Source organism: Nothobranchius furzeri, chromosome 1, assembly GCF_043380555.1.
Source record: "Nothobranchius furzeri strain GRZ-AD chromosome 1, NfurGRZ-RIMD1, whole genome shotgun sequence".
In the NCBI taxonomy this organism is placed as follows: Eukaryota; Metazoa; Chordata; class Actinopteri; order Cyprinodontiformes; family Nothobranchiidae; genus Nothobranchius; species Nothobranchius furzeri.
In genome coordinates, this window is record NC_091741.1 from 92,666,965 (window position 1) to 92,691,892 (window position 24,928).

Consider the following 24,928-nt stretch of genomic DNA (forward strand, 5'->3'; position numbering starts at 1 on the left):
ATTTGACCAATGATGGTCTTACAGACAACATAACAAAAGTTTTGAGATGCTGCGGGAGTGGTTTTGAGCTCATTGTTTGTCAAATCAACCAATGTCACCACTAAATAACACGTTTTTTTTTATCAAGGACTTCAGGTTTATCTCCTTTCAACCTTTACAGATGTTTCCTGAGGCTCGCTGTTTTATTTATTTATTTATTGGAGGTTGAGTTTAAAGTGTTTAGAGTTTAACACAGCTACCGACAGTAGTTGGTGGAGGCACAGCGGGGGTTGATAATTATCCATTGATAATTTTTGTGATTGTCAGCAGATTCAACTATGTAAAGAACCAATAATATTTCATTCATTCAGATCTAAGATGTCTTATTTTTGGTTTTTCCTTTGTTTTTGAGCAGCGTATTTTTTCTATTTTTTTTTAGCAGAGAGGTGATCTGAACCTCATTGTAGAAAGTGGGTTGCATTTAGCAAAAAAATCACATTGATCATTTATTTAAAGGAGACATTACCTGTTACTACCGTGAATATCTACATCATAATATAGTCTTTTAGGCCATAAAAATAATTTGTATTGGAAATCCTTGCGTTTTCCCATGAACAGCACACACAATGTTTCGGCTGTGCCGGACAGTCATTACAATAATGCAAATGAAGGGCGCATTGATTGGTGGAAGGAAGCAGGGCTGCTGACATCATAGGTTTATCTTCAGTAGCTCTCTCCAAAGTAACCTCTCTGTGTATGCAAGCTAGGACGTTGTCCATCACAGAGTATTCAGACTTCTGCCTTACCGTTTGAATTTCAGGCAAGGTTCTCAGTGTTGGAATGGCCCTTCTTTCTAGATGAGTCCTTATTGCCATATTTGCCTGATATTGTTCTAAATGTATAAAGCATTCTGGCTTTAAATGGTTGGCACAGACACTGAGACAAGTGGGGAGAGTTTCAGGAACAGCACCGTTATAAAGACAATTATTCCACTGGTCCCTGGTAGCTCTCCAGGTTCTTGTGCTTCCCATGACCGTTGCAACATTAGTTTTTCTGGGTCGACTATTATTCCCTCAAAAACACTGCCTTAATGTTTTTGTAAATAAAGGCATCTGATAGATATGCAAGGGGGCTCAGTATTACATAAATTAAGTATCCACCTGAACATTAATCGTTAATGTAGATTGTAAACATCTTTTTTTCAGATTGAAAAACTGTCCAAGGATCTAGAAGATGCCAAAACTAAAGTTATTACAGTTACTGTTCCTGTGCCAACACCTGGTTTGCCTCCACCTCCACCCGCCCCCCCTTTACCAGGCATGCCCCCTCCACCGCCACCACCACCCTTGCCCGGCCAGACCTCTGTACCTCCACGCCCTCCTCCTTTGCCGGGTCATGCTGGTCTTCCTCCCCCACCTCCTCCACCCCCTCTACCTGGCATTCCTGGACCTCCACCACCCCCACCCCTTCCTGGCATGCCTGTACCACCGCCACCCCCGCCTCTACCTGGAATGCCAGGACCTCCACCACCCCCGCCTCTACCTGGAATGCCAGGACCCCCACCACCACCTCCCTTACCTGGAATGCCAGGACCTCCGCCACCACCGCCGCCCCCTGGTGGTCCAGGTTTTCCTCCACCCCCACCAGGGCCAGGTGTACCTCCACCAATGTGCTGGGGTGCCCCTGCACCACCTTCCCTGCCGTTTGGGCTCCAACCTAAAAAGGATTTCAAGCCTGAGGTCCAGCTAAAGAGGGCAAACTGGAGCAAGGTGGGTCTTGTTTAAATATTTAGGTTTTCTTCATTTTATTTAAGATATTTGCTCCATTTTTAATTACCTGCAGGTTTTAGTTTTGCTAAATGGTGTGTTCCTCCTGACACAGATGTTTGAATTTGAGGACTTGGTGCTAAATAACTCAAAGCTAAAAGTTGTCATTTTTAAAATATGTTGGTGATTAGCTGACACATCACTTCAGCTGTTTTGGTAAATATTACTATTTAAATGTGCAGTGAGGAACTGAAAGGAGCCATTGTGTTTTTGATCAGTTCCACATTATGAGAGAAAAGTGAGTCTGAGCTTTGACAGCGAAATTTTCTTGCATGCATATGTGTATCTCAGGACTGTGCTTCATGTTCCTCCACACCCTCTCATCTGTGATGGTTAAAACATCAAAACGTCCTTCTGTCTTTCTTTAGCCTAAAGCTACTGTTTAATGGCCAAAGCAGACTTCATCAGCATTTAGCCTCTCCCTCTCGTGCGCCCTCTTTGTTAGGAAGGTGTGAGGGTTTGACGAGGATGTCACAGAAATTGCGTTTTAATAAGCCTTCTTCTTTTAACTGCACCGCTGGAAGATAATTAAATAGCTTCTAGAAAGGATGGTATTCTTTTGTAATTTAAATTAACTTTTTTTTTTTTTACTCTGCCACATCCTCCTTTTTTGCATGCTCTCATGGTTTCCTTTTTTGCTTCTTCTCATTCTCATATCACATATCCATTCCTTACTCCCTCTGTTCGGTCCTACACCCATCCCTGAGGGTTGTCCATAATGAAAGGCCTGATATCTATACATTTCCTACCACTGTCTTCCACTCACTCGGGGTTTCCTTCTCTCTCATTGTGTCTCCTCGATAAGAACATTCAGGAAGTGGAGGGACTTGTGTGAGTGCATACAAATAAGGGGAAAGAATAGTGAAGGCGAAATTAAGATTTTTTTTCTTTAAGAGTTCAGGTTCCTTTTTGGTAAAAAGTGTGCAACAATTAGAGAAAATGACGCGTGTACCTTCCTCTTTGTGTTCTTCTTCATCTTCTTCTTCCCCCTCTCATTATACCCCTGCTGGTTCATTTTGTTCTATTGACTTCTTTATCTGCTTGGCTCATTGTTTGCCAGGTGTGCAGATAACCATTTTTGAAAAATCAAGCCAGTTGGATGAAACAATTATATAACAAATGTGATTCATTTCGCTCCTCTTCTTTTGTCCCCCTCTCTCTTCTGTTCTGGACATACTGACCTTTCTCTGACTTAGATTGGCCCAGAGGATCTGAATGAGAACAGTTTCTGGATTAAGGCCAAAGAGGAACAATATCAGAGCAATGAACTCTTTGCCAAACTCACCTTAACCTTCTCCTCACAAACCAAGAGTGAGTGTTTGACTTACGTATTTTTATAGATTATTTTTCCTTTTTAAAGTTCCAAAGTAATAAACTATATTTGTCTTTTCTCTCCTCCATCACTTCCCACTATTCTGGGTGCTTGTTTCTACATGTTTCTCTTCTTCCAACAGCCAACAAAGGTAAGAAATTCCCACATTATCTTATTTATCCCAGTTTTTATTTTTATTTTTTAAATTTACATTCATCTTTTTGCTTAGTCATTGAAACAGACATTACACATTATTTTTTACAAAGCCACAAATCACAAAGTTCATGAATTATCCACTTCCACCTGGCGGTTCAGCCGTTCATTGCACCCGTCACTTGTACAGAGACGGAACACTCGTCTCCGGATAAGATGGATCGGGACTCAGGAACGTAGGGAGAGGCAGACAAAGGAAAGATGGTATAGGAAGGGATAAGGAGAAGGTCACTGATGTCCTTTGACTAGTCACCAGCTGTTCTGGCACAAAGGACTGACACACACACCGACACTAACACACACCTGTCCACTTCTATCACCTTGTCCCGGTGTCACTGAGCCTTCTGCTCTAACTCTTCCATATTCAAATTCTGTCCAGGACAGCAGGAACTTGCAGACTGTGTGTGTGTGTGTGTGTGTGTGTGTGTGTGTGTGTGTGTGTGTGTGTGTGTGTGTGTGTGTGTGTGTGTGTGTGTGTGTGTGTGTGTGTGTGTGTGTGTGTGTGTGTGTGTGTGTGTGTGTGTGTGTGTGTGAGAGTGAGATAGTATCTGACCTTCACACACACACACTGTCCTATTCAGGTCACATACATAAACAGGAGTGTGCGTACACACATAGCTTAAGCTAGCTTTTGATGGTAGTTAAATGTCAGGGTTGGCAGCTGTCCCGTCTGCATTCACCTGTATATCAAATCCCAACGTCTGCCTGCCAGTCTATAATTTGACCCCCCCAACTCAGTTTGGCCCGTGCATCCATGAATCCTCTTTTTATTGGCTGAGACAGCCGCCTGTTCTGTGTGATGTCTAATAACCTTTTCTGAACGCTGTATATAAAGACACCATGGCCTTTTCATAGCCCCACACCTGTCTGTGTGGATCAAGGTGGGGTGGAATTGAGAGAGGGGTTGGAAGTGGATGTGCTGGGGTTGTTGTTTTTCAGCATGTTTTTAAGCAGCTGGAATTGTATTCTGGGGAAAAAAATAAATAAATAAATTTCTGGATTTTAATGAAACTTTGTATACACATTTTGTGAATGTGACAGCACTGATGCCCAATAAACAGCCAGCTCTGGTCACATGGACTGAACTTTCACCTCTTGTCCTTCAGTCGCTGTCTTAAACTCACACCTCAAGGCTTGATGCATTTCTTCAGAGCTCTCTGTCTCTTTATCCCTCACATCCATCAGCTTGGTTACACTCCTCCCTCGTGCTCCTTTTGTGTTAACCATTCCCCAGCTTTTAAAAAGAACAACAGACTAAAATCACACCAAGTCACCACTGACCCACCCTGACCCCTCCTACTCATCTTCATCAGTTGCGCAGCAGCTAAATGTGCAAGCGTGTACACACACACACACACACACACACACACACACACACACACACACACACACACACACGCGCACACACACACGCGCACACACACACACACGCACACGCACACGCACGCACACGCACACACGGAACAGGGTCATATGCTTAAGGCACGGTCACTGGTGTTGACCTCTACTGCTTAGTAGAACAGCAGCCAACTGATGGTGGGGGGAAACACCCCTTGGCTCCACACAGCTTTTGTAGCACTTTTGCACACACACTCTGTAGCTGTATTTGTTTTAGTTTCTTTTGTGGAGATGGTGGTGGTTTCATTCAGTATGTAATTTAAACTATATATTATGCATTCTTTTCCTCCTGCTATTATAGTAAACATGCTGGGAAAACCCTAAATACATGTGCCTGCACCCTTTTTAATTGCACTAACCTTTGTAGGAATAGGATTATTTTTGTTGCAAACATTGGTTATTTTATCAACATAACATTGGAGTGTTAAATGTCTAGTTCACTGAAAAAACATTTATTAATTTCTGATTTCAATCATGTGAGTTTTTTCTGCAAGCTGAGCATGAAAATAGTTTCCTACACCTATATCCTGCAGTTCCTTTTGATAGAAAATAGACAGTGCTACTCTAGCATTCATTCCAACTGGAGGCCACAGCAAATGCTTAAACGAGTGAAACACACCATTAAGTTTTTATTAAAGCTTCTTTCCGGAGCATTTCTCTTATCCGATGTGTCGACATATATACTGGACAATTCGTGTCCATAGGCTCCAATTAAAAGTTTTTGTGCCAAAATGGGAGGTGGCCACCACCGCCATTTTGACCTTGTCACAGGTTCCGTCAAGCCCAGACAATTCCATAAAAGGGAAAAGAAGTGGAGCTGAGTGCGGGGCTGTAAGGCTGGGATCAAATGACACCCGTCGAACTGAAGAGATGTAGCTACAAGCTAGCCCAAAGCTAATGCGGAAGTGGGAGCTAAGCTAACGGAGGTAGCTACCTAGCTACAACCAGAGTTAACTGTGCACAACACCGGAGCTTCTGGGTCAGAGATGCACCGGGCTGACCGCTGGGTAAAACCATCCGTCCGTCCGTCCATCCGTCCATCCATCCATCCATCCATCCATCCATCCATCCATCCATCCGAGAGCTCCACAAGCCGGCAGCCCGCGCAGCAGACAGGCGCCGCTGCAATCAGAGATGCGCCGAGCTGCCGCTGATGGGAGGGAGTCCACACCAATAGTCGGAACCCAGCTCCACCAACGTCATATTTCAACCCATTTTCAAAAATGCAGCATTATGTTAAATGCACTGGTTTTACCCTATTAAATTTAAATGTCATGGTTAAACAGTACATGTTAAAATCTAAGCTCAGCTAGTGCAAGAGCAGCAGTGACCTAAAATACATAAATATAATTGTACTTACCGAAAAAATGAAGCGGAGACTCTTTGGACGCTCTATTAGTGCAATTAATGCCACAGCAAGTCATTTTGTCCAACAATTGCACAAACAACATCCAAAAAGAATACACAAACGGCACAACTAATAGTCTAAGTTGAGAGACTGAAAATCGCGGAGCAGTTTTAAAGCGAGGCCGAGGCTTAGGCTGAGGCCTTTCGCCGGCGCTAGCTCTGCAGTCACGTGGGTCTGATGCTCATTAATTATTCTGAATTTTAGGCATTTAATACTCTTAAAAAGAAGAGTGACAAAAAATTCACCCCCCTCAGAGTTGTCACGAGTATGAACTAGATCAATTAAACCTAAAACATGTTTTGGAACCAGGCTGTAAATGTGCTTATTTCTGCTGTGAAATTTGTATTTTTAACATTGGAGTCAATGAGGATTTGCTCGCTTCTGGCACCAGCCCCCAGTGGATGAGGGTGGAACTGCAATTTTTGTCACTTCCCGTTTTGCTTCACATCCAGACCCGAATTATGGGGACTTGATCCAATGGCACCATCGAGTAGCTGACGAGCATATCACACAAAAACTCTGTTGCTCTGTTTGTTTAAGATGGCGACTTCACATTTCTGTTTATGTGTGTGCTTCTGTAGCTTGACAAACATAATTAAAACACGTTTTACAAGTATTATTCTCATGTCATGTTGTGTTCTCATATATTTATATTTTAGAGACAATTACTTGTCCGTGAAAAGTTCATCAACTCTGCATTTGCCGAGGTATTCAAGTCAAGTCAAAGTCATTTATTGTCATATTCTCCACATGTGCAGGACTTACAGAGAAATGAAATTCAGTTTCAGCACACACAATTCAAAGATCAGACATACGTGGGTAAGACACATAACAAGAATTGGTGACTGCGGTCATTCGCAACATGAGTCGCGCTACCTTAATAGTTAGATGAAAAGGGTGTTACATGAGGAAAGTTCAGGGAGGGGGAAAAAAAGGCATTAACAGGGTTACACCAGCAGGGTGTAGCACTCTAATGCAAAAAAACACCCGACATGGAAGCACATACAGCACGTATACAACATCAGAGTCCGATGGGGAGGTGGGGGTGGGCGGGATCCTGAAGCCTCCAGTGGGAGCTGCCACTGCGGCGCATCGACCAGCTGCAGACCAACAGGTGGGAGGGAGAGATAAGGAACAGAGAGCACATTGAAGTTCCTGCAGAATCTGAAGGAAGAGGGTGAAGGTCGGGACACAGCATCTGTCGGCATTCCTCCTTTTTGTGGGGGTGTGTTGAGGCAGCCTTGAGAGGCTGCTATGGCGTCAGATAAGGATAAACATGACTTTGTTTAGGGCAGACAGAGATAGTCTTCCTCTCCGTCTTGTAGTCTCTAAGTGGTCATTCATGTCCACCAGTGAAGCCAATTTTACATTCCACATCCCCGCATCGTCCGGCGACCCTCTCCGAGATCAAATCCATCTTGCGCACTAACACAGGAAACGCCGCAAGGACATTGTCCAGCTTACGGTTCACCTCGAGTAACGTCCCAGTCTGTGAGGTCACTGCACGAGCGGCACATTCCGTGGGTACGGGTCGCACTCCAATCGCTCCCGTCTTCCCAAATTTCCAGAAAACCAGATATCCTCACACTCCAATCAGAAGAAATCCAGTGATCATTAGGCCGAATATCCACAAATCTTCCACGTCCTCGATGGACAGCTGAGAGAGGCACACAATTCGCCAGACCTCCCAAGAATCGAGTGCATATCCCGATGCGAATGTCCCCTCTGGACAGGTGGGAGCCCCCTTCTCCGTTCTCATCGTAGAGAAAATTTTGTCAGTCACGTTGAATGACCAATTAATTAAGTCCATATTTCCAAAAAAGAGTAGTGGTTTCAGGAGAAATGCAGAGAAGTGCTCTGTAGGCAGACAGGACAAGAGCCTTGGGGAAGCCGATAAGGGAGCTGAGAAAAAAGCGTCTGTACTCTCTGAAGGCTGGTATTCCTTAAATTTGAAGCAAGTAAGCGGTAGTCTAACGCTATTGGTTAGTTCTGGTCGGCGCTCAGTTTCCTATTGCATGGACCTATGCGGGGCAGGGGGCACCCTTAGCCCCCCCAAAAAAAGACGCTTTTCTTTCATTATATCACTGTACATGATGAGATGATCACTTGTACGGATTTCTGAAAAATCATACATCATTTCTGAAAGGGTAAAACTCCGGAAAGCAGCTTTAACCAGCTTACACCATCAGACTAACCAGTTGTTTTTGTTTGTCGTGGGCAGTTGGTAAATTTTTATATAGAGCACATTTTATTTCCTCTAGCTTGACTTCATTTGCCATTCTCTTAAAAATTTTCTTTAATGCATCTTCAGTCCATGTTTTTCTTATTCAAGCTACATCTGATCTAGTCAATGTCAGGTTCTTTTTATTGATTTTCTCTGTTCTGTCCCATCCTCCCCCTTCATGTGTTACTACATATTCCCTTCTGTGCCCTGCTGATGTTTTGATGTGTCTTCCTAGCTTAGCTGCTGTGATGCCTGAAACAAGCTTCCATGTTGTACAAAGACCAGTGACAGGCTGGTAGTTTTATGGGATTGCTCCCTTCTGGGGACCCTTTATTGTTGGTATTGTCTTGCATTGGTTTATTAACTCTTGCTGGGTCCCTTGTTTGTTCTGCAGTCAGTCATAGAGAGCAATTTGTTTCTTTAGCCAGTAGACGTGGCTCATGTCACAGCTTGGTGTAGTCCAACTATATAATCTTGAGATACTTAATACTGATGCATACTTGCTTTTGTTGTGGGAAAAGTGCTGTGGTTGGTTTTTTATCTTTCATCCAAGGAGACGTTACATTGGGTGATGTCTTCTCCCAATTGTTTCTCTGTGTTCTTTAAGCTTTTAGTAGTTCTTTTTGTCCCTTGCCACTTGATACTGTTAATGGTAAAATGAGGAACCTCCTTTATTTTTGTAGTTTTTGCTACTGATTATCAGAGATGTAAAATTATAGTATTTCCTGCCTGGATCTTTGTTTCCAGTCTCCTCCTACATAGGCAACAATGTAGCTTGTGGTCTTCAGCACATAAAAGTGAAAGATCACGGTCACCAAGGTGTATACCAGCTTATTGGTTTCTCTGATAATGTTAGACGGTATCATTTGCAGTAGGGCTGCAACTAACGATTATTTGGATAATCGATTAATCGGCTGGGGTCTCGACACGATGAATCGATTAATTGGATTACATGGGGAAATTTTTAAAAACTGCTAGGGAAATGTTATTTCTCTCATTCCTTCACTTTATTTAACACAACATTATTAGAAAACAGTTCAATAGCAGAAAAACAACATGCCATCACCTAAATTATCTTATAAGGTGTATAGACAGAGACCCTAAGCTACATCTATCTGTGACCTAAAATGCTTGGTCCAAGTTAAACAGCTTAAGGGCAATTCTCATCTGTTTTGTTTGATCTCATCTGTAGACATTTATTATAACTGGGGATGTCAAACAACTAATTTTTAAATGTAATTAAACATAGGCTGTGAATTAATCAAAATTGATCACTATTTCCAAAAATGACTGAAAAAATAAGTTGTCACACACTCCATGGAAACTTTCAGAGAATCCACAAATAGCGGCTTTCAAATGGTTTTGTTACTTTTTGCAAGTTTAGAAAAGCAGCAGATGAGACAGCATGTCTGATAATTTAGTTTTTCATCTGATAATATTAGAACATGTCAGTAATGTCTGAGGGGCTTTTATAAACACTGTATAACTAACACTCCTGGAGAGGGTATGAATTACACAGTGGCTTCTGGGGAGCCCAGTTATGGGGGGTGGGGGTGTGTGGGGGTGGGGGTGTGTGTGTGTGTGTGGGGGGGGGGGGGCATTTTGCCTTGGCCCCCAAAATGTCTTGAAACGGCCCTGGGTGTGTGACTGAGTGTTGAAGGTGATCTGAATAGTATCAAATTTATAAATATTACATGTGTGTAACTTATTGTTTTACAGGTAAAAACGTGTAGTGGAGATAAATCTACCTACATTTTACTTTTCAACACTTTGTTTTGTTTTCTTGTTTTTATTTAACTATTTTCCTGTCCTGTCTGTCTCTCATCTTCCTGCATCTCCTCTTAATTCTCCAGAAAAACTTCTGCCTGGATTCTTACTTTTTCACCTCATCAGTTACTTCTGAGCAGATCAAAGGGATCTCCTGACTGCAAAGCGCAGAGCGCGTTTTCGATGCTGCGTGAGGTGACATCACCGAAGTACAGGTGATGAGCTCCGCAGTAGCGCGCTTCAGGCACAAATAAGACAGAAAATAGAGAACATGTGCAGACATGAACGATCGTGTGCCAATTATAGTTTTTTGGTTGCGCCACTTTGAGAATGGACTATGCGCCGGAAGCAGCAGCCTGGATCGCTGCGCAACAATGCGCTGTGCCGCTCTCTGCTCAAAAGAGTCCAAAAATGATATAATATAGAAAACTTTTTTCTGGTTCTCCTGGATGTGTAGGATATACAGCTCCCCCATAATTCGATCCCTGCTCCTGGATGAAAAGCCGGACATTTTCATCAATACAAGAACCAGCAGTCCGGACGCCCGGACAGAGAGTGAAAAGTGGACACGTCCGGGGAAAACGGAACGTACGGTCACCATAGTCCTCATAAAGCGGGAAATTATAGATACAGTATTTTGCTCGTGCCCTGGGCCCTTTAGAGTTCGTGGGCCCTGGGCAATTGCCCAGTTAATCCGGCCTTGGGCGGAACCGGTTCGCAGCAGCGCGAGTCCCCCCGCTCATCTAATAAGCGTCGCGCTCACGACTTTAGACTCTTTTTTACGAGTTTAGGGCATGTCTAGCCTGTGTAATAATCCGGGACTTGGATGAATCACTTTTGAAAAGTTTTTAATTTACCCGGACACGGAGTTCTCTCCTTCCTCGCTGATGATCCCGACATGCTTGCGTTTAAGACGCTGCATCATCCCGTGCCATGCTAAGTCTGACCTAAACGTTGCAGGTAACGAATGTCTTTGCCTGATTTAACTGAAAATGCTCCCAAACTTAAAAAGTTTTTACTTTTTTGACTCTCGCTGCTTCTGCCATGTTCCTCTTCCAAACACCTGCCGGCTCTCCCTCGCGCTGATCTGTCTGCGCGCAACGGCGGGCGGGAAGAGGGGGCGCTTTTGGAAGAGTTGTGCGACACAACGAATCGATGACGCAATTCGTTGCCAACGCTTTTAGTAATCGATTTTCATCGAATTTATCGATTCGTTGTTGCAGCCCTAATTTGCAGTGCTGCATATACAGGTCCTTCTCAAAAAATTTGCGTATTGTGATAAAGTTCATTATTTTCTGTAATGTGCTGATAAACATTAGACTTTCATATATATTAGATTCATTACACACAACTGAAGAAGTTAAAGCCTTTTATTGTTTCTAATTGTGATGATTTGGGCACACAGCTCATGAAAACCCAAAATTCCTATCTCAAAAAATTAGCACATCATGAAAAGGTTCTCTAAATGAGCTATTAACCTAATCATCTGAATAAACTAATTAATTCTAAACACCCGCAAAAGATTCCTGAGGCTTTTAAAAACTCCCAGCCTGGCCGCAATCATGGGTAAGACTGCCGACCTGACTGCTGTCCAGAAGGCCATCATTGACACCCTCAAGCAAGAGGGTAAGACACAGAAAGAAATTTCTGAACGAATTGGCTGTTCCCAGAGTGCTGTATCAAGGCACCTCAGTGGGAAGTCTGTAGGAAGGAAAAAGTGTGGCAGAAAATGCTGCACAACAAGAAGAGGTGACCGGATCCTGAGGAAGATTGTGGAGAAGGACCGATTCCAGACCTTGGGGGACCTGCGGAAGCCATGGACTGAGTCTGGAGTAGAAACATCCAGAGCCACCGTGTACATGCGTGTGCAGGAAATGGGCTACAGGTGCTGCATTCCCCAGGTTAAGCCACTTTTGAACCAGAAACAGCAGCAGAAGAGCCTGACTTGGGCTACAGAGAAGCAGCATTGGATTGTTGCTCAGTGGTCCAAAGTACTTTTTACGGTTGAAAGCAAATTTTGCATGTCATTCGGGAATCAAGGTGCCAGAGTCTGGAGGAAGACTGGGCAGAGGGAAATGGCAAAATGCCTGAAGTCCAGTGTCAAGTACCCACAGTCAGTGATGGTCTGGGGTGCCATGTCAGCTGCTGGTGTTGGTCCACTGTGTTTTATCAAGGGCAGGGTCAATGCAGCTAGCTATCAGGAGATTTTGGAGCACTTCATGCTTCCATCTGCTGAAAAGCTTTATGGAAATGAATATTTTATTTTTCAGCACTACCTGGCACCTGCTCACAGTGCCAAAACCACTGGTAAATGGTTTACTGACCATGGTATTACTGTGCTCAATTGGCCTGCCAACTCTCCGGACCTGAACCCCATAGAGAATCTGTGGGATATTGTGAAGAGAAAGTTGAGAGACGCAAGACCCAACACTCTGATGAGCTTAAGGCCGCTATCGAAGCATCCTGGTCCTCCATAACACCTCAGCAGTGCCACAGGCTCTATGCCACGCTACATTTAAGCAGTCATTTCTGCAAAAGGATTCCCGACCAAGTATTGAGTGCATAACTGAACATAATTATTTGAAGGTTCACTTTTTTTTTGTATTAAAACACTTTTCTTTTATTGTTCGGATGAAATATGCTATTTTTTTAGATAGGAATTTTGGATTTTCATGAGCTGTATGTCAAAATCATCAATATTAGAAACTATAAAAGGCTTGAACTACTTGAGTTGTGTGTAACGAATCTAATATATATATATGAAAGTCTAATGTTTATCAGTACATTACAGAAAATAATTAACTTCATCACAACATGCTAATTTTTTGAGAAGGACCTGTAGAAATCCCAGCAGACATTCAGGATATACTTTATCATTTAGCCTTGTCACAGAGAAGGTCTTGTCTAGGTTGGACACCTTGCCATAGTTGTAACTTATAAAGTTTAGGCTATATATACTTAATATATCTGAAATGTCTTTCCAGAATACTTAGCAATATCATTAGTGGTTGAATCATCTTGTTGAACACACATTTTGTGTTTTATTTGGCTTTTTGTAACTGTAAACAGCCTTGTTGTTTAGATTAGCTGTGAGAGCCTATAAAGTGATTAGTGTGGTATAAAAGAATTTAGGCAGTGAGCTTATCCTCTTTTTTCCTTTAAGCTACTTTATTAAATTCCTCACTTTGAAGTGGTTTGTTTACTACATTTTAGTGTTGGTTTACTTCTCTTTTATAATAATGAATAAAATTGGTTAATCAGAATTCAAAGCTGCTTTGGAAAGTACAGATGGACAGTGGCTCTACTAGAGTTTGTATGCTGTTGATTTTGCATAGAAATGTACATCTTGGACGGTCCTTTTTCCTTATTGTCCTTTCTCTCTTATTTTTGCAGACTTTGTGTTTTATAGCAGGTTCCTTTTGAAGTCAGTACCTCAGATAGCCCAATTAGCAAAAATAATGAGAGACGGAACAAGTAGGAGGAGGAGGTGGGAGAAATAAAAGCAGAATGAGCGAGGGAAAGAGTAGGCTATTGGGAGCGGTGGTGATTAATTTGATTCGGGGGAGAAAAGAGCCAGGAGCATATATAGTTATTAATCCTTATAATGGGAGGATCATTTTCGTATCTCAATTCTCCAGCCTTTTCCACATTCTTTTCTGTATTGCTGTTTCAGTACGTCGTCATAGCGTGTTGTCCTCATTTCTGTTTTTCAAATCAACCATCTAATTTAAAGAAGCCATTTATGATCCTTGTGCCACACAGCTACACTGGTAACTGCGCCTTTTTATATTGCATTCACTTCCTTTAAGTTACTGAGACATGTATTGTCGGTTCAGTGGTGTCTGTATTCTAGTGTGTGTGATTGGGAGAGTGGGTTGGTGAGCTCTGCCACATTTAGAGACCAATTATAATAAGCTTTTTGATCTCCCTGTGTTCTGATGAAATCAATTTTCCCTCTGTAGGTGTGATTGTGTTCTCTCTAGGCGTTTGCGGGTCCGTCTGAATACATTTACCTATTTGGTGACCCCCCACCCCCCCCCGGGCTACTACATTCACCATTCACTTCTCACCTTAATGAGGTACCAGTCAGCATGAAAGTACCAGCTGTGTACGTGTGTGTGTACGTGTGTGCAGTTGCTCAAACACTTGCACGTTGCCTCACGAGTTTGTAGGCCAATCAGTTGAAGGGATGAAAGCTATAATATATTAGAATTTTAAGACCAAGACATGAAGGATTATGGTCCAGTGTTGATTGGGTCATTTCATCTTTTGCAAAGTACTCCTGCTTATTTTTTTTTTCGTGATTATCAAAAAGCGGAGGCACTCAGCTGCCTTTTTATTGCAGTTGTTTACTGTAGTCTGATTGCTGTAGTTTACAAAATGGGCAGAAACCTTGTCTCGCTGTCGAGACGCATTTTATAGAAATGTTAATTAAAAAGTAAGCATTTTTTGTCTGTTATTTTCATTTCATTTATTCATTTATAGAGCACCTTCCACAACCTTTAGCAGAAGCCCAAGGTGCTGAACACAACAATAAACAGGCAATCACATCAATAGAAACAATAAAAAATAAAAACAGAATTAAAAACAGCATAAAAACTGATGAGAACAATTGCTACACTTTTAAAATCAAAAGAAAATTGCAGACCCCAGTGGTGAAAATGCCTGGACATAATAATGGGCCCTCTTATTCTGTTCGTTATTGCTAAATCTTTAGTAGCATCACAGCATCATTGCACTGTATTTTACTTACAAGATTGAAATGGAAGTGTGTGCAATGACTAAACTACTGTATGTCAAAGACAGCAAAACTATTACATCGTAAATACTATAATACAGACCTGGGCCTTTATTTACTCAAGTGCATCCTGGTTCAGGCCAGAATTAGGGGCAGGCCTCTGTTTAAATTTGAGCAAAATAAACTACCAGTAGAATGAATAATAACAAAATTTTGTGTCTATATGAACCTATAAAACACTAGGTTCGTTTATTGAAAATGTACAGTTAACATTGTACGTACATATATCTGGTATATTTACAACAAACACTGTGGTTTCAGGCTAAATCCCAGTATGGTAACAAACGTAGCAAACATGCCGGTATCACTTGGTGAATTAGGTTATTGATTCACAACAAAAGGCAACAGACACCTTACTGCTCCAAAATTTAACCGTTCATGTCTCGTTTGGTTTAATCCTCCCAACTCTTTAATCCTCATCCTCATCCTCTGCAGTTCCACGTTACAACACCGAGAACGTTAACACTTTACAAGCTATTTGCGGTGAGGCCACATGAAAACCGTATCAAACTGTTAACCTGCTGTGTTTATAGCTGTGCTTCTAAGCTGAGCGCATTTTGGATAGTCGCGCGATAGTCACATCATGCGGGATTTGAGAGCAGGAAGCGGACAGTGACTCTATAGAGCTCTGGGAGTTGACGCCACTTCTCCCGGCATGTAACAGTTCAAATCGAAATGGCGCCATCTTGGCAGGCAGAAGCCCGCGGCTGGGCTATTTGTTATTGTCAGAAAACTCAAACGGCAAATATGGTAGATTCCTGTTGTGCCCCAGAATACCAGAAAAGACGCCAACAAGATAAGGGAAGAGCTTTCTTCAGGATTCCCCAGATCCGGAACCCCGCAAACGTTGGATCATCACAATAAAACGCGCTAGTGACCGGGCTAAAATGAAACTGGGATCCCGAGAGTAAAGGTTTTCGCTTTTGCAGCGACCACTTCATATCAGGTATGTTTCCTCAACTGCATATGGTATTTATATTAAATGCTTTTATTACGATTCTTAGTGGGCTTCCTAAACTTATTTTGGCGTGGCTTTTTCTGTCTTATTACTCACAGCAACAAGTAAACATCACCTAAAACATTGCCTTGTGATTTCTGCATGCTGCCGTTTATGTGTCTTATGATCACGGCAATTAACCAGCTAAGCTGTATTTAATTTTTAAGCAATGGTTGATCAATTGTCAGATCACACATAAAAAGCACTTTGGATTGCTATTATCTGTCTCACCGAGACAGATCTCAGACAGATCCTGAGGCGCTCCTGCCTGACATATTTATTTTATCCACGGAAAAAAAATCACACTAGTGATTTCTCTTGGTGTTCAGTCTATACATTCAAACAGCACAGCACTCTATTTAAACTACTTACATGTAAATCTGTTATTTGTCCATCCATCCGTCCGCCCGCCCGCCCACCTATCTGAAGTCGGGTCGCGGGGGCAGCAGCCTAAGCAGAGAGGCCTACACTTCACTCTCTCCAGCCACTTGGGCCAGCTCCTCTGGGGAAATCCGAAGGCGTTCCCTGTCTGCTCCGACAGCTTCTGGCATTTTTAAAAAGTATCCCAGGGGCATGGTAAAGATATATTTAATCTATTTAATTTCTGACTATATAAAACGATTTCTTCGGTTTTAAAGTGTGAAGTAAACTCAGACTGAGTAAAATCCAAGCCGATCCCGTTCATTTTGTTTACCTTTGTTGCATGCCAACATGGCGTCTACTCTCTGAGAGTCACGTGACGTCCGGAGCTCTATTGTTTATACGTGATCAGACTTGCCGTCATGATTTGTGAGACTAATTTATTAACAGTGGTTAAGTACGCTATTTTTAAAAATATTTTAAGATCAATTGTACTTTAATATAATCAAAACTGCGGCTGAGTTTGTGTCGGCACTTAGGTTTGTGCCGTAAAGCTGGCCACTATTCGAGACCAGCCCCTGACAGCAAGACCAGCTAAAATAGGAGACCCAGCCGGTAATGGAATACAGGCCAATATTAGAGAATTTACGGTACATAATAAGTGTTATCTGACTGACTGCAAAATTTTTGTTTCCAATTTTGCATCAGGCTCACCTGTCTCTTTTATTTGAAAAAAATGTGGTTAACTCATTATTTTGCTGCCTAATCTTGATGAATCATAAATGATAAATTACCCACACTTGTATAGCGCCTCTCAGAGTAAGGACTCAAGCGCTTTACACTACAGTGTATCATTCATCCATTCACACACACATTCACACACTGATGGTGATGAGCTACGATGTAGCTACAGCTGCCCTTGGGCACACTGACAGAGGTGAGGCTGCTGAGCACAGGCACCACCGGTCCCTCCGACCACCACCAGCAGGCAAGGTGGGTTAAGTGTCTTGCCCAAGGACACAACAGCAGAATTCTCTGTCCGTAGCCAGGATTGAATCTGCAACCTTCCAATTACTGGACAACCCGCTCAACCTGTTGAGCTACTGCTGCCCGTTTTCTGCTTCAGTTTTCTTTTCCAAACCCACCTTACCGTCATTGCTTAGTTGTGTCACTTCACATTGTTTAACCTAGACTGATCAGGCTATACTTAACCCAACAAACCACCCAGCTCCTGGTGCAGTCTATGGTCCTCACCCACCGTCACTACTGCAACTCCTAACTTAACTGTGTTGTAAAGCCTCTGCAAATTGTCTCAAGCCTGGAAAATCCTTATCTAGTCTAATATGGTCCCCCTTCTAAATGACTGAATCATAACCCATCTGTCAAAATGCCCTTCTGCAAGTCTCATCCCACTGCACATAACACCCTCTGTGGGCATGAAATGGTCATCCTCAGCAGATCAGTCTTAACAGGAAGCTAGCTGAAATGCATATTGTTATGTTCCCAATGTGCCATTCTGTTTGCAAAACTCTTAAGGAGTTGTTCAACCCTGCTCAATGGTTGAACAGAAATGTTGAAGTAACTAGTTATTTATTTATTGAAGTAACTAGTTATTTATTTATTTTTGCCTCAAAAGAAAACCGTTTATTTCGAAAAAGAAACCCATTCTGAGTTTGCGTTTCTTGACAAGATTATCTATATGGGGCTTGAAGGAGGGGGAGTCAGCGAGCCAGACACCAAGGTATTTGTATGTGTGGACCTCCTCTATGATATTTACCTCGAGTGGTCACTGATGGTATATTTAAAAGTATTTTTTTAGAGTTTGAAAACATTAGCTTAGTTTTGTCGGCATTGAGGATCAATTTTAACTGCAGAAGTGTTTGTTGGACCTCATTAAAAGCTTTCTGTAAGAATTCAACTGTTTTAGTGGGGGATGTTTCAAAACAGTAAATTATTGTCATCAGCGTAAAAGTGCATATTGGCATCCGACACATTCTCCAAAATGAACAAGAGGGGTCCCAACACTGAATCCTGTGGCACTCCCTTGTGGACACTCAAAAATTCAGAGGACAACTCGTCACATTTAACGCATTGAGTTTTGTCCTTCAAGTAGTCAGTGAGCCATTAGATCACATGTTCAGACAATGCCAAACAAAGAAGTTTTCGTTTTAAAAGAGCATGGTCTACATTGTCTAAGGCTTTTGACAGATCAATAAAAAGTGAAGCACTGTACTGCTTTTTTATCAAGAGCAACACATGGGTGCTGTTGCAGAAGTCTTAAGGGTAGATTAACTGCAGTGTTTCACATCATGGTTAATAGTCAAGCCTGTTATTCTTTGTAACACTAGTGCTGAATGGGACAACTCCCACATGATTAAATGCTCTTGCAAAGGCTTATGATTTAACTCAACCACTCAAGTCATAATATAATTTTACATAACAGTGCCTTCATCATTCTCAAGACAATTCAGACTCTTTTCCGTGGTTGTTCCATGATCCGTCCCCTAAACTAGTGCCTACCCATTACCTTCCTCCCCCTTTCTACACTTTGTGTTCCCCCTTCCCTTTTTTCTACTCTGATATCCCTAACAGAGCCTTACTAGTGTTCTTCTCTGAATTACTCATCACTCCTCTTTGTAAGATGCTGTGGACAAATGGATAAACAGCAGAAATCCAGCCAAGTGGGGAACTAACCCCCATCTTCTGGCAGACAGTTGTGGCCTGGTACTTGTTTGTAGACTTTCATTAAAACTGCTTCACAGTCAACTTGCAAACCATTTAGTGGATGTTCAAGATGACTGAGTGGTTTGAAAAGATCAGAATGGCTTTTCCTCCCCACCTGCAACCTGAAAGTCTCCTCATAAAGAGTATGGTAAACAGCAGTTAAATTCTTAATGAGCACTAAATGTGGAGTAGCTTTTCCTTAAGTTGGTATGACATAGAAATAGGATATAAAATTTCACATTTAGTTTGGTTCTGTGTGTTTATGTATTTGTGCCTTAAGTGTTTCTGCCTACCACTGCTTAAGTTTAAATCTGAGCTATACCTCTTAAACCCTCGACAGTAGGGGTGCATTAGCTTGGCTTTGCTTGCTCTCTAAGCCTCGGCGTGTATTTTCATTCCGGCGTTCCCTCTGTCACCATCTCTTCATGGTTACAGAACAGCCGCAAAGCACTGTTTATTCATCAGGCCTTATCAGGTTCAAACACATCTGAGCATCCTTGAGTTGGTTCTCGCTGCCAACTGCAGCAGCTTGTTTACATGCTCAGACACAAGCATATGCTTACATATACTCATGGAGGCATCCTAATACATACACGCGCACACACACATGCTTTCTCACTTCCTCGCTTCATTCCATTCCTTTCTTCATCCCCCCTGTTATATCTCCCTCTACACTGTTTTACATGTAAATGAGCTAAGTGTGTTCATGCCACAGCATCACTGCTTTATGTGCCTAATCTCTTTGCAGGCTATTCTCTTTCCTGGAGATTATCCTGTTTTTAAACCATATATACCCTCTTCACAACCAGCCAGCCGGTCAGTTAGCCAGCCTGCCAGCGACCCAATCTCTCATCTCACTACCGTTAACATTTAAATGTTTCTATTGATATGACAGCCGCGCATCAACTGGAGGAACCTGCGTTTTTGAGTCCATGTTCTTATAGTACGTTGGTAATCTCTGTGAATGTGTGTTTAATTGAGGGATTGGCTGATAAGCTCAGAGGCTTGTTACAGTTGCCAGGTATCCTCGGTTGTGATTCTGTCTCTTTTCACCCACAGGAAGAGAAAATGAAACATGAACCAGTTGGAAGAATGTAGGGATGGAAGCATATATGTATGCACACCTACAATCCATCCACCCACTCTTCTTTCATGTTTTCCTCCTCTCGGTCACAGCAGCATACTCTTACATTTCCCCAATCTGTTCTGTTGCTTATACATTTTTTTTACTTGTCTTTGTGCACATGTGCGCGCATCTTCGTCTCTGAAGTGCCAAAAAGAAGACAGAAGTGCTTCAGTTTCCGTTGCGATGAACTGAGGAGCAACGGAAGTAATTATGATGCTGTGTCTATGATTAGAAAGCACAGCTATCATGAGAAAAAGAAAACAAGCGAGGACTAGAAAGCGTCAAAGAGTAGATTGCTGCTACATTCTCTAGCAAACAGCTTGAACTCTGTTTACTTTTTTGTTGTGTAAGCTAGCTACCCCTGAGGACAGACAGACACGCACACGCACACACACACACACACACACACACACACAGTAGACTTGGCCCACTTTGATGTCACTGATAAGTTAAGTTAAAAAAAAGTGTAGTAAAGAGCAACAACATCAAAGATGGAGTTCACAAGATATGAGCATTAACCCGCATCTCTCTCCTGCTTCTCTTCCCTCTCCTGCTTTCCTCATCTCTCTTATCTCTGCATGGCAAGGTAGCTCTTAAGAAATTAGACTATCAATGAGGGATTGGATCAGAAAAATGATGGTTCAGAATGAAAATGAAGTTGTAAATTGAGAAAAGTAAAGATGGATGACAACTTTGGAGGCATGTGAAAATGTCATTAGAAAGTCTAATTCTCTAAACTCTGTTGAATTGTTTAACAGCAGCCTTAAGGCAGTCACTGACTTGATGTTGGCTACATATTGAGTTATTAGGGTGCTACTAGGCTATTAGACGATTGTGCTAATGGTTCAGACCATGTCCACAGGGTTCTCACACAGCCAGACTTATTAAAACTATCAGTTTCACTCACATTGTGCACACTTTTAGCTACACATTCTCTTGCTTATTTCTGCTTGGTTGTAAATGTGGTGTTCACCCCGTTGTATGTGCGCTCTGGGTGTGCTATAAGCTTTTATTGCTACATCTGCCAGTGTGACATGTCTCTGACTGTGGTGGCTGTGTGTGAAATGGATAACCCAATGGTATTCACACCAGACACCAATGGTATTTACTAGACTCTGTGGGTTAGGCCATGCTCCACTTTCTTACCCTAATTTCCTGTCACTAACTATGTGAATGTGGACCAAAATATCTTTGTGTTGTTCTGGTGTTTATTCCTTATTTATGGTTGTGTTACTATAGTGTTTGGACTTATTTTCTGCTTGGTCAGTCCCTGTGTTCTCATAGCTTTGTGTTTTTGTGTGCCTGCATTTGCATGCTGAAACACTTGCTCCATTACTCCGTATCTGCATTTGTCATGTTCCTGGAGACGTGGGTTCTGCTTTGCCCGGGAGGCTCCTTAATTTTTCACCACGCTGTTTGTTACACTACACCGTACTGCATGAAAGTGTATGTCTACATCCTCCCCTGCTCTCTCTATCCTTCATCTACCTCCCCTGTGCCTGCACTCCCCCTCTCCACCCCACAGCCACCGGCACCCCACCCACTCAACCATCACCATGCACATGCAGCTAATCAACGCAGGGAGCTCTCTAGATTAGCACTTGAGAAAACTCCCTAAAGACATTCCTTCATTTTGACCATTTTCAGGTACTCTCATTCCTTCTCCCAGTCCACCTCCTCCTTCCTAGCTTTGAATTTTTAACCTCCCCACTGAATAAGAGATGCAGTGGTCCTCGTGGGGTAAGAAAAGTTGGAGGGAGGGCAAAGACAAATGGAAGAAGGCGGGGGAGGCAAAAGGGAAAAGGTTGTCCCTAAACATGCTTTCACATTTATCCCCTGAAAACTCTACTCTGTATGCTCAATAATGCATGGCCATCTCTCATTCCCTGTTCCCTTCCTCTCCTTCTTCCCCTTCCTTCATCTTCTTCTCGTTGGTTCCCCAAGCGCTCATCACTCCACCCAGCAGATTATCTACAGGGTGAAACTGAGACTGCCAAATCAGGGTGATGGTAGCGAGCCAGTGGGGAATAACAGTAGAAGAGAGTGTAAGAAAGAAAGCAGATGAGTCACTTCTCATTGTGTGAATGAAGTTTCTTCTTGAAATGGTGATCTGAGTGTATGTGCTTTGAAGTTCCACTATGTCAGAGGGAGTATAAGTCTTGACTGGACTTCAGACTTGAACTGAAAATCCATCTCAGCTTGCGCAAAGCCTGCGGAGTGCTGAAAAGCCATTATTGTTTGGGTCGTTTTCTCAGCTTGTTTTCATTTTCAACTACAAACCTGCCTCGTCTGACCCCAAATTGGCCTTCTCGTGTCTCCTTCTGGGCATAAAAAAAATCTTGTTTGGCCACAGTTCAGCCTTCATGCGCAGACGGTGAAGAAAAGGTGACATTAAACAGCTCTTAACCCTCCCACTGTCCTCATGGGTGACCCCGCCAGGAAAGTTGACCATTGAGCAGGGTTGATGGTTTATCCCCTGAGGTCCATGTGGCAGGGGTGAGGTGGTGCTCACTCCTCACCCCTGCCACGTGGACCTCAGGGGATAAACCATCAACCCTGCTCAATGGTCAACTTTCCTGGCGGGGTCACCCATGAGAACAGTTGGAGGGTTAAAGTAGCAACATTTGTTTAGGTATGACACTCATTGTATATATCATTTATGCAATATAAATAGATGGCTATTTATTTGTGTGCTGTGTCTGTATTTTTTTTGAGAACATTATACTTTAGATAGCTTTCTTTGCTAGGACTGTTGTGGTGGAGGTGTGTATTGAGCAGACTGCGTCATTCAGGACTTGTTGAGCATGCACATGGCATCACCAAGCAACTCCTGTCTGTTTGGATGAATGGAGTGGTGCACTACAGACTTCTAAAGATTTCTCTGAGAGCTTTCCAAGTCTATTCTTAAGTTTTTTAACAGTTCATAGTTTTTGCTTTCAAAGTTTCACATTGACTTTACCTCAAACATCTTTTTTTCCTCCACGGTTTTCTTTATTAGCCAAGAAGACTGAGCAGCAAACCATCAGCATTACACAATGTAAAAGAAAAATGTAGATTTATAAAAACACTGGATGAGCCTAAACTGTGTTGTTCGAAGTTGTAGACGCCTGTATTTAGATATGAATTTCTTTGCAGTTGAATGTGGAATGTACTAGCAGATGTAAAAGTTTCTTGAATATTAAGCGATGAACATCGTTCTTTGTAGAAATGCAAACGAATGTTATTTCTTTGGGTCTGGAAAAAATGTTTGAGTTTTTCAACCTTGGATAAAGTTGTTAAAGGAACACTTTGCAACTTTTTCATACTTTTCAATACATTTCTTGAGCCAATAGGGTTAATGAAATGCCACCCAGCCCCTATCGCCCCTGTGACTCAAAATTAGTTAGCTGTCACAAGAATGAAGAAAGCACGTTGCAACTGTTGATTAATGTACATTCGAGTGTTCTGTTGACACAAATTGCAATGCTATTAGCTTAATATGAAAATTATTACCCCGTTTGATTAAAAACCTTGTCAAATTCAGTAGCTGATGAGTTAAGCCCAGTTTATACTTCTCCGTCAGCACCTTTGCATTCACACACACACACACACATACTGACTGGGATGTTTTCCATTCATACTTAAATACCATTTCTGCGAGCTGTTCTGCAATATACCCAGTGTCTGTTTCTACATGTGTTCAGCGCTCGTTTTATTTCTTTAAGGGGGATAGCGTTGCTGTTGATTAAGTTAAAGGAAGCTGCGTCCTGATCAATCACAGGCTTGCGGTCAACGTCACTTTCGACAAATATTTAGAAAAGTGGGCTCTACTCCGTTCATCCTTGCGAGCCTGTTGGAGAGCCATTGTGATGACGAATAATGACGTTGTGCGTTTCTGTTTCGACACAAATGGAGAAGTACAGACCAGAGTTCACATCTACATTCTGAAACCAAGTCTTCTGAAAGTCGACACATTAATATTTACCAGCAGTCATTGTAAATAGTTACTCAAGGAACATCAGGTTTCGCAACTGAATAGTTAAATATATCCTAGATAGTATTGTGACATGTGAAACCTTTAGACACTATTGGGGAAGGGAGATTTTTGTCGAAGACACAGATGGATGAAGAGTGATCTTGGCACAGCAGATGAGAAGACAGATGGCAGTACTGAAGGTGGAGTGAAGGAGAGACCCAAAATGAATGAGGCCCAGAGAAGGACGAACGGAGGCAGGAGTGATGTGTGTATGATTGAAAATAGCAACAAGGGAGCGAGTGACAAATGATTAAAAGGTTAGGAGACTTGATGCTACTGGGGCGAGTGAGGAGAGTGAGTTTGAGTGGATGAGAGAGAGAAGGTGAAATAGGTGCTATGGGTGGGTGTTTGGCTGTAAATGGCATAATGCTTGCTGGCCACCATGATGGTTGCATTTAGGTCTGTCCTGGAGACATGATTCTTATCCCTTTCATTTATGACTTGATCAGTGAGTGTCCAACACACCTGCATGTGATAAGTAGCCTGTGCAGTAAAAATTTCTTTCAGGTATGTTTTTATCTTGGTGAAATGAAACTTGGCACAGAAAACCTTTTAATGCTGATCTCCTCAAACAGTGTTTAGCTTTCCACTAAATGTTTCTGGTCCCCCACCCCCCAATAGGTTATATAGGGCTCTGTACTAAACTCTACACTGTTAGCGGTCAGTCAGACAGCACACGCACGCACGCACGCACGCACGCGCACACACACACACACACACACACACACACACACACACACACACACACACTGCCTCTGGGCCTCCTCGAAGGTTGTCTGGT

At 42.4% G+C, this 24,928-nt stretch overlaps 1 protein-coding gene across 2 annotated transcripts in view; it reads left to right on the top strand.

Moving 5' to 3' along the window:
- LOC107376515 (protein diaphanous homolog 1) overlaps positions 1–3,549 on the top strand; it is a 63,646-nt gene extending 60,097 nt beyond the window's left edge. For both annotated transcript variants that reach the window (XM_015945645.3, XM_054739083.2), the window contains 3 exons: positions 1,185–1,748; positions 3,002–3,116; positions 3,260–3,549. In XM_015945645.3, the coding sequence (XP_015801131.3) occupies positions 1,185–1,748; positions 3,002–3,116; positions 3,260–3,405 (825 nt within the window). In that variant the 3' untranslated portion in view covers positions 3,406–3,549. The remainder of the gene's footprint in view (positions 1–1,184; positions 1,749–3,001; positions 3,117–3,259) is intronic.
- Positions 3,550–24,928: the final 21,379 nt, after the last annotated feature.